General features: G+C 42.0%; 1 protein-coding gene across 9 annotated transcripts in view; it reads right to left on the bottom strand.

The window, feature by feature from the left end:
- SNRK (SNF related kinase) overlaps positions 1-1480 on the bottom strand; it is a 46464-nt gene extending 44984 nt beyond the window's left edge. For 5 of the 9 annotated variants that reach the window (XM_079114150.1, XM_079114147.1, XM_079114148.1 and 2 more), the window contains exon 1: positions 1347-1480. Coding sequence is in view for 1 of the 9 variants with exons in the window: in XM_079114142.1 (XP_078970268.1) it covers positions 1347-1436 (90 nt within the window). In the remaining 8 variants the exon portion in view is untranslated. The remainder of the gene's footprint in view (positions 1-1346) is intronic. The other 4 variants (XM_079114141.1, XM_079114146.1, XM_079114142.1 and 1 more) reach the window with 3 other exon arrangements.
- Positions 1481-9915: the final 8435 nt, after the last annotated feature.

A 9915-nucleotide genomic window follows, 5' to 3' on the forward strand; every position in this document is an offset into this window, starting at 1 on the left:
TTTCAATATGTGACCTTGGAAATGTTATGTAATTTCTCTCATTTTAGTTCTGTAAAATGGGAATGTCACCTATTTTCTACACAAAGAACAATTTTACAAATAGAGAAAAGAATCAATATGTATTTGGTGTTCTTAAAAAAAAAGAAACTTGTCTAATTAGTATGCTTTAACCACCACTTGTATAGTACATTCCTCTTCAGAAATCCAATTCCAAGAGAAATATTTAAGCAGACGTTGAAGACAGATTTCCTTAAGGGAATGATTTTATAAATCTGGAAAGCAATGTAACAAGATTATAAATTAACAAGTTGATTACATAAGCCTGAGAACCAGGCTTTAGAGTACACATTCTGGTAAGTTGAAGACTGATTTGGGACCTGGAGACCCACCCCCTTCAAGGAACCCAAAATGAGGCTTTTGATTTGGGGAGATTCAACAGGATGCTCAAACTTGCAGTTCCATCACTTGCAAGCTATGCTTCACCTTAAAATCTGACAAAATGCTTAGTACATTAAGTCTGCTTTGCCACCTCCTAAGACTTTGAGAATGCCCTCAATTAAATGGAAGGGAAAGAAATTAACCTGACACTTTGAAAGGTCCTATAGCCCCATAATCTATAGATTGAGGAATCCCATTTCTTAACCCCCCCCCCCCAACACTGCACTTGACCCAAACTCCCTATGAAGCCACTGAACTACATCTGATCCAAATGTGAGCAAGAGCACAGCTCCAGGAACCCCTAGCATAAAAGGCTGCTACTCTCCTGGATCCCAAGTCCAAGTCCAAGGCAGGAAGGTTTTTTTGTACAATGGTCCAGAAAGAAATCAACAGGCGATGGCTATGAAGAACGTAGGTTTCCCAATCCGAAAAATTCTGACTCTCCCTTGGGAACGACGCTGCTTCTCCTTCCTTAGCCCGCTGTCCTTTCTCTACAGACAATATCCCCGTTCTATTGTAAAGCCGCAATTTGACCGAGGAACCCAGTACTGCAGCCAGATTTCTAGATTCGCTTGAAAACAGAAAACAAATTAAGAACGCACAGCCCGCTGAGAGGCCGCCCGGGGCGGGGCGCGGGGCCGCGGCCTCCGGGTGCCGCAATCCCGCCGCGGCCGCAAGGGCAGGGCCTGGGCGCCGCGGCCCGCGCCGCAGTGCCGCTCCCGCCCGCCGCCGCCCCCCAGGCCGCGCCGCCGCAGCCCGGGCCCGCGTCCTCTGCCGCGCGGGAGCGCGGAGCGCGCAACTTACTTTCCCCCGCGGCGGAGCCCGGGCGGGCAACGGCGGCGGCCCCTGAGGTGGCGGAGGCCGTTGCGCCCCCGCCCCCGGCCGCCCGTCCCGCCGCACTGCCCTACCTCAGCCGGCAGGCGGGCGTCCGTCCGCAGCGGCCGCGGCGCCGACAACTCCCTCCCGGCCGCCGGAACCCCGCACCCAGCGCTAATCATAATACCGAGCGGCGGGCGGCCGGCCGCGGGAGGGTGGGGCCGAATGCGCCTGCGCGGGCCGCGCGTCACCGTGACGCAACGCCGCGATGGGGCGGGGCCGGGCGGGGCGCACCTGCGGCCGGCGCGCGGGCTGCTGTAGGGCATCCTGGTGGAGGCTGGAGGCGGGTGAAGCTGTGCTGCGCTAGCTGGAGGAAGCGGTCCAGGCGCCGGAGGAACAAGGGGACTGTTCAGGAGGATGAACCAAGAACACCAGACAATGGCCGGGAAAAGCTCCAGCTGTCAGGGGAAATCGGAGGGAAGGGACCTTATCTGTATCCTGGGGGTGGGGGTCCAAGGAGCAACAGGCACTTTAAGGTTCATCCCATCTCCCGATCAGGTTTTAGCAAAGAGAGGGAAGAAAATTATATATGCATGTACATGCATATACGTGCATTACATGTACACATATGCATGTTTTTTTCTTTACGGCTTCTCTCTGGGAACTCGATTACAAGGAATTTTGTTGATTTTATTGGTATTTAATCAAAAGGAGAAGAGCACAGTATGTGAATGTAACACTTTCTTTAAAGGTCAGCAGGAGACTGACCAGGCCAGGTGGCCTCTGGCAACAATGTAGAAAAATAGACTATTGTGGGAAGTATTAAAGCACATGAAGTCTGAAACTCAAAATACACAACCTGTGACCTTGGATGGTTCAGCAGCATGGTTGCCAACTAGGAGGGTGAGATGGAAAGAGAATTTAGCGATGGCAGGAGAGGATGGAGGGGGACCCCGGTTCCCACGCTTGGAATCATGGCATGCCGTGGAGACAGGCTCTCTGGGTTCCTGGAAGGGATCCCCAGCAAGCCAGTGGCCAGCTTTCTCCAACTTCTTTTCACTTGTGTCCCTCACTTCTGTGCACCCTACCTCTAAGAAAGGCCCCTCTAGCAGAGGACACAAGCACAAAGGGCTGCTTTGATGCTTCAACTTTGGTTGATGCTTCAACTTTGGTGGAACTGGAGGGAGAAATCTAAATGACGTTAGCAATCTGTTGACCTGCAGCTATCAAACACTTTTGCTCTTAGACTTTCTACAGCATTAACATTGCAAGTCTGAAGATGATTGGGAAGCAGGAGTCGAGTTTTGAGAGACTCAAACCTCTTGACTCTGGGTAATGACATAAGGTGTCTTGCTAAAGAATACCTTTCGGTTACCTTAACGGTGCTAGCCCTAACATTAATGGTGGGGTGCACCAGGGAAAGTCTCAGGCTAGGCCTCTGCTCTTCACAGCCCCACTGTTGGGATCACTGTGACTTGGAAAGACCATGAAAGGATAATCTCATCTTGACATGGAAATTCTACTTTAACAGCATATTAAGTAAGAGCTCTGAACTTGAATTTGTGGAATTCATTCCTTTGTTGCTGGAAGCCCATGTGCTTTTACCCTTGGGGAGGAATCACTAGTCAGGGAACCCTGTAACCAAGCAAATGGAGAAAATACCATTCAAATGGTCTCCCAAGGGAATTCCAGTGGTTGAAGGCCTTTCCCCCCAGTTCTGTAGCCACTGAGAAATAACTGTAACCACAGAACAATAGCCATAATATATAAACCCTTGAAAAACAGTATTATATTGCTGCTGTGTAACTCAAGACTTTGTGTAAATCCTCTAAGGGAAAACAAGAGCAAAAAAAAGAGCAAAGACATAAGTGAAATGGGACACAATAATAAATTGTTTTAAATAAAGTCAGCTCCAATTCTCTTCCAGGTTAGAAGATATGATGCAGACCACATGGTAAATCATTTATTCATCTACAGTATTTCTTGGGATGCGGAGTGCTGCTGGCAAGAATGTGACCCATTTTCAGTTCCACACCATAAATGTGCTAACTTGATCTGATTATGCTTGGGCAATATTTGAAAACATTCAAGTACAAATTAATATATTATTACTTAACTTTGGATTTAAGCAAATGTGCTTATTTTAATGAAGAAACCCTTTCCAATCTGCCCTGGGGTTTTCTCCAACACACATTGCTTTTTTAATGTTAGGTCTTTTTATGGACCATAAGAAGCTTTAATTAGATATACAGCACTATACAAAAACGACAAGATGGAGCACGCAGGCTGTATTACAGTCTCTGATTCAGATCTCAAAAATAACATGATGCCACTGATTTAAGAAAGAGGTTGTTTATTGGAAGGAAACCAAGGAGGTGCTACAAATGAGATCAAGCAGATTGTGAAAATCAAGCAGATTCATGAAAGAATTGCCATTTTTCATCTTGGGACCCTCAAAATCATCATATGTAACAAAGTTCTCTTTTCTAGATATTGTTAGTTTTCATAATTTATAAAAAATTTAAAATAAGCATATTTAAAACATTGAATATTCACATAGAATTTGATCTTGAACTGATATTTAATGTGATTCTTTTACATTTGTAATTAGTCATTTTGTTCATTAATACTTGTGCACTTCTAGATTTTGGCTTCATCCCAGTAGAACCAAAATAACTTCATTGGAATAGCCTAGAGAGTTCTCAAAGTCTTTCCCTCGCAACCCCATGGGCATCAGTTAACATCTTATAACTTCCCCAAATTTGGTGACTTAAAACATTATTTTTTCAATTTCTATAGGTCAGGAATTTGGAAGTATTTTGGCTTGAATTTGCAGCCAGATGTTTAAGAGGACTTAAATTTTAACTTTTATCTTAAATATCAGCTAAGACCCAGTGTGTGTGTGTGTGTGTGTGTGTGTGTGTGTGTGTGTGTGTGTTAATATACTTTTGATCTTTGATAGTTGCTAAAAAGAATTGAAAACACCAGTACTTAATTCTACTGGTTTGTAACCAGTTGATCTGGCATTGGGCCAGGTGCTATCTAGTTTTGAGTCCTTTCTCCACTGCTAAAAACTATGTGGCCAAGGGCAAGTTGCATAATGTTCTGTTTCCTCTTCTGTAAAATGGGAATAATGGAGAGAATAATGGTATATTTCTTATAAGGTCTGTGTAAAAGCAGTGGTTCTCAAAGCAAGCTTCCTGGACCAGCAGCATGAGTTTCCTTTAGAAACTGGAACAAAATAAATGCAAATTATCCAACTCCACTTCAGATCAGCTGCATCAGAAATTAATTTCTTTTTGAAGGCTTCCAGGTGACTTTGGTGAAGGTTAGAGTTTGAGGACCACTGTTTATGGGACTGAATTTATGTAAAATGTTAGTGCCTGGCAAATGTAAATAGTATATTAATGAACATTTTTTTAAATGAGTGCAATATAATGTTGCCAAAACATACCAAATTTAATTTAGGCCCAAAGAAGCATGTCCATTTTGATCTTCTGATCAATAAATACTGCTTAATCCTTTGTCCAAAGATTTCAGTACAGCCTCCTAAATCCTTCATGATCTGGTTCCTGCTCTCCTTTCCTGCTCTTTCTATCCTCCATGTGCATCACAGCATCTATTTTCCCATTTCTTAGAAAGGGAATTACCTTCTCATACCTCTAAGCCTTTTCCCATTCTATTCTCTCTGCTTGGAAATGTTACCTTCTCCTTTTCTCTACTTCCCACGCTTGCAGTCTCCTAAATTCATACTTTACTTCAAACCCCAGAGCCACTCCTGTTATCCCACCCCTGCCCAACCCCGGTCAGGAGTTCTCTAGGACCCCGTACCCCTTTGCACATTCCACTTATAGCATATCATTTGGTGACTGCAAATAAAGACAATTTTATTTCTTTATTTCTCTTTTTTTTTTTTTTTCTTTATTAGCTGGCAAGAACTTTCAGCACAATATTGAATAGAAATGGTGAGAGTGGGTAGACGTGGTGGCAGACCCCTATAATCCCAGCAGCTCAGGAGGCTGAGACAGGAGGATCACAAGTTCAAGACCAGCCTGAGCAACTTTGACCCTAAGTAACTTGAACTTGGTGAGACCCTATCTCAAAATAAAAAAATTGGAAAAAATAAGAGCTGGGGACGTGACTCAGTAGTTAAGTGTCCCTAGGTTCAATCCCAATACAAAACAAAACATAAACAACAGGATGAATCAAACACCATTACCCTATGTAAATGTATGATTACACAAATGATATGCCTCTACTTCATGTACTAACAGGGAAACAAGATGTACCCCATTTGTTTACAATAAAAATAAATTTTAAAAAAAAGGATATGGTGACAGCAGACATTTTCTCTTTGTTCTTGAACCTATGGAAAATGTCTTTAGTCTTCCACTTTTTTGGGTGGGGGCTACTGGGGATTGAACCCAGGAATGCTTAACTACTGAGCCACATCCCCAAACCTTCCTTCCTTCCTTTCTTTCTTGACAGGGTCTCACTAAGTTACTGAGGGTGACTTTGAACTCGAGATCCTCCTGCCTCAGCCTCTTGAGCCTCTGGGATTATAGATGTGTACCATTGTACCTGGCATTGTTCACTGAAAATAGCAGCATTTTTTAAATCTGGTTGGAAAATTGCTTTATTTCGTAGTTTGTTGAGAGTTTTGTCATGAAAGCATGTTGGATTTTTGTCAGATCTTTTTTTGGGCATGTATTGACATAACCATGTGGTATTTATCCTTTATTAATAAAGTATATTGTATTAATTTTCAGATGCCAAGCCAACCTTGCATTCCTTAGATCCAGCTTGGTCATTTTTATGTATTGCTAGATTTGATTTGTTAATGCTTTGTTAAGGAATTTTTGTTCATGTTCATGGGATACGTTGCGATGTCTCTGGCCTCATAGAATCAGGGAGTCCCTCCTCCTGTGTTTTCTGAAAAAAATTTATGAGTGTCATTATTTCTTCTCTAAATATTTGATAGAATTTACCAATAAAACTCTCTGGACCTGGACTTACCTCTGTGAATTTTAATTACTAATTCGATTTATTTACTTATTATAGGTCTACTCAGATTTTCTATTTCTTCTTGAATTGGATTTGATAATTTATTTCTAAGAATGTACATATTTCATTAAGATGTCTGATTTGTTGCCATAAGTTGTTCATAACATTTCCTTATAAACCTTTTAATCTCTCTTGGGTTAATAGTGCATGTGCCTTCTTTCATCCCCCCCCCCACCCCACCATCGGTCTAGGTAAAAGTTTACAAATTTTGACCAAGAATCAATTTTTGGTCTCATTGTTTTCATCTATAATTTTGTTTCTATTGATTTCCACTCTGATATTTATCATTTCTCATCTTCTGTTTTTTCAGGGTACAATTTGCTCTTCTTTTGAGACCCTTCTTTTCTGGGTTAGGCATTAAAAGTTGTAAGTTTCCCTTGAAATTCATTAGCCACATCCCATATATTTTTAAAAATATTTTTGTAGTTGTAGATGGACACAATACCTTTATTTTATTTAGTTATCTTTTTGTGGTACTGAGGATTGAACCCAGGGCCTCACATGTGCTAGGCAAGCCCTTTATCACTGAGCTACAACCCCAGCCCCCATCCCATATATTTTAATTGGTTGTATGTTTATTTCCCTTCATTTCAAATACCTTCTAATTTCCTCTGTGTGTGTGTGTCCTTCTTTGACTTGTGGGTTATTTAGAAATATGTTGTTTGATTTCCTAATATTTGGGTATTTCACAAAGTTACTTTTGTCCTTGATTTTTATTTTATGCTGTCATTTTCAGAGAACAAACTTCTTTTTCAATTTCTATTTTTAATTTTTTTTTTTTTTTTTTTTTTTTTTTGTACCAGGGATTGAACTCTGGGGCATTCAACCACTGGTCATATCCCCAGCCCCTTTTTTTTTTTTTTTTTTTTTAATGTTTTGGGATATGGCCTCACTAAGTTGCGGAAACTAGCTCTGAACTCACCATCCTCCTGCCTCGGCTCTCTGAGTCACTAGGATTACAGGCCTGTGCCACCGAGACTGTCTCAATTTTCTTAAGAGTATTAGGACTTGTTTTACGGTCTGTCCTGAAGAATGTTCTATGTGTGCTTGAGAAGAATATGTATTCTGCTGTTATTTGATGGAATGTTCTGTAAATATTAGTTAGATCCTGGTTGGTTAGTAGTGCTGTTCAAGTTTCCTATAATCTTGTTGATTTTCTAGATAGTATGATTACATAATATAGTAAAAAAGCAAAATTATCTGGTGAGCTTACTCTATTAATGTGAACCCTGTAAGAGCAGATAATTTTCTCTGGTTTTGTGGGCAGAAGGGGAGATCAGAGAAGTTCAATCTATGAGAAGAATTCAATGTGTCATTGCTTTGAAGATGAGGGCCACACTGAAAGGACCCTAGTGAAGCTTCCAGAAGGTATGCGATTTCTAATCCGCAGCCAGAAAACAGGACACCATTACTATAGCTATAAGGAATTGAATTCTTCCAACAACCAGAATGAGCTTGGAAGCAGAATCCTTCCCATAACCTCCAAATAAGAGGCCAATCTGACTGACAGTTTGATTTCAGCCTTGGGAGATAGTAAGGTGGACACCCAGTCATATCTACCTGGACTTCTGACCTACAGAACAGTGAGATAATAAATGTGGGTTGTTTTAGGCTGCTAGTGGTTTGTTATGCAGCATTAGAAAACTAATACAACTGTGTCCAGTTTTAATTTGCCATACCTAGAAGACTTGCCTCCTGCAGGAGTTAATTTCGAAAAATAAGATTTCTGGATTCTCTTAAAAAATTCAGAGATCTCATAACTTGAGATTACATTTCTAACATTTTCTTGATTTGAGCAGTGGCTCTCCATAATCTCCTTGTTAACTAGGGTCCAGTTCCTCCTGTTCATCTCCTTTGTCCTTCACCCCAAGCCCGTATCTCCAATTATAGGCCTGGCTCTGGGTCACCTGAATCTGTAACTCCTGATCAGCACGTGCCCTGCTGAGAGGGGGTGCTCAGTAAGTAGTTGTTCAATTAGTGAAAGGGAGATTTTTAGATAGGAATATGTGAGTGGACGTTTGGGATGGCTAACCCTGATGGCATTGTATCTTTCGGTGCACCTAGGGAAATGTGAAGGGCATAACCCACAGAGCCTGTCCACCTGAAGGAGATTTCCTGGAAATCCCATCAAGAACTTTCACTTAAAAAAGTGTGTCACAGTCCTAGTTCCCAAAGAAGCTGAAGAAAAGTTTTCAGCTTCAATGAGAAAATCAGGGTTCTTATAGAAAGTAGAGAAGAGGAGGGTGGATGTTAGTTTAAGTGACACAGTTTCAACACTCAGATCACAATAAAAGACCGAAACTAGCACCCAAGAAGCTCTCTTGGGCCCCCTTCCCGTAAATACGCCCCCCCCAAGTAACTACCTCACTCTTCATAACATAGATGTTATCAATGTTACCTCTTCTTCAATTTTGCATAAATTGAATTATGCAGAGCATGTTCTTTTTTGTGCTTCTTTCATTTGCAGAATGAACATTCAAGGAAAAAAATAAGATCACAGCAGCTCAAATTTTCTAACAAGGAACTTAATAATTAGCCTTGAGGAAACCAAGACTATTAATGATGTAATTATCTACCTCAATTTCTTGAGTTAGTTATCATTAGCTATGCATTTGCCCTTCAGCCAAGAGAAATGACCAGTAAGAACAGTGAATATCTCCTATGCTAATTTAGAAATATTTAGAACTATTTTAAAAATTGGAACCACGTAACCACTAAATGAATGGGCAGAGAACAGATGACCGTACTGCTGGCCGAGGTAGTGCCTCAGGGCCCCTGCTAGGTCAAGCCCTAGCCTTCAGTTGTTGGATCGGGAGGAAATCTTGGGTGGGGTTCCTCTGAGAAACATTGGGATGACCAAGGCAGAGGACTTGGGAGGCTCCTGGCAGTGGCCATGTACCAGTCAGTGCAGAATAAGCTCAGTGTTTTAACATTAGCACAGAGGCATGGCTGAATATTAACAGTGTGAAGGTTGGGCAGCCTCTGGTGAAACTGGCCACAAGGTACTCTGTCATCATGAGGAATCACTACAACTCAAATAAAGTGCCGATCTTGATGAAGGTGAGGCTGTTCTGTCCCCTTATAGACAGGAGGAGACAGGCTGCCTGGCAGGACAGACTCTGCAGCTGGAGTTTTCATCTGATAATTGAGCAGAGCTGGGCTGAGCCATCGGGGCACAGATGTCAAAACAGCTGAGCTTGCTTCCTGAGGGTAGTCTCTCAAAGTTTTACTCATTTCCGCTCACAATTCCTTTTAACTTTCCCACTCTGCTTCAGAATCAGGGGTGTTGGACACACAAAAATAACAAATAATGATACAAGCAGGGTAAGAGAAGTCAATTCAGGACTCGAGACCAGTCTTCCAGAAATAGTATCCCGATGTTTACTCCCACCCCCAACTGCCTTCCCTGCCTAAACTATAGGGAGCAACAGAATTAATTGCTCATTTTTCCCAGACTCCTTTGCATGTAGAGATGGCCATATGATCAGAGTCTGGTCAATAGATTTAGTTGGAATTCAGCTGTGGGTCAGGACAGTGGGTTTGGGGAAAAACGTGTGTGTGTGTGTGTGTGTGTGTGTGTGTGTGTGTGTGTGTGTG

This window comes from Sciurus vulgaris (genome assembly GCF_902686455.1).
Source record: "Sciurus vulgaris genome assembly, chromosome: 16".
NCBI classification, from domain to species: Eukaryota; Metazoa; Chordata; class Mammalia; order Rodentia; family Sciuridae; genus Sciurus; species Sciurus vulgaris.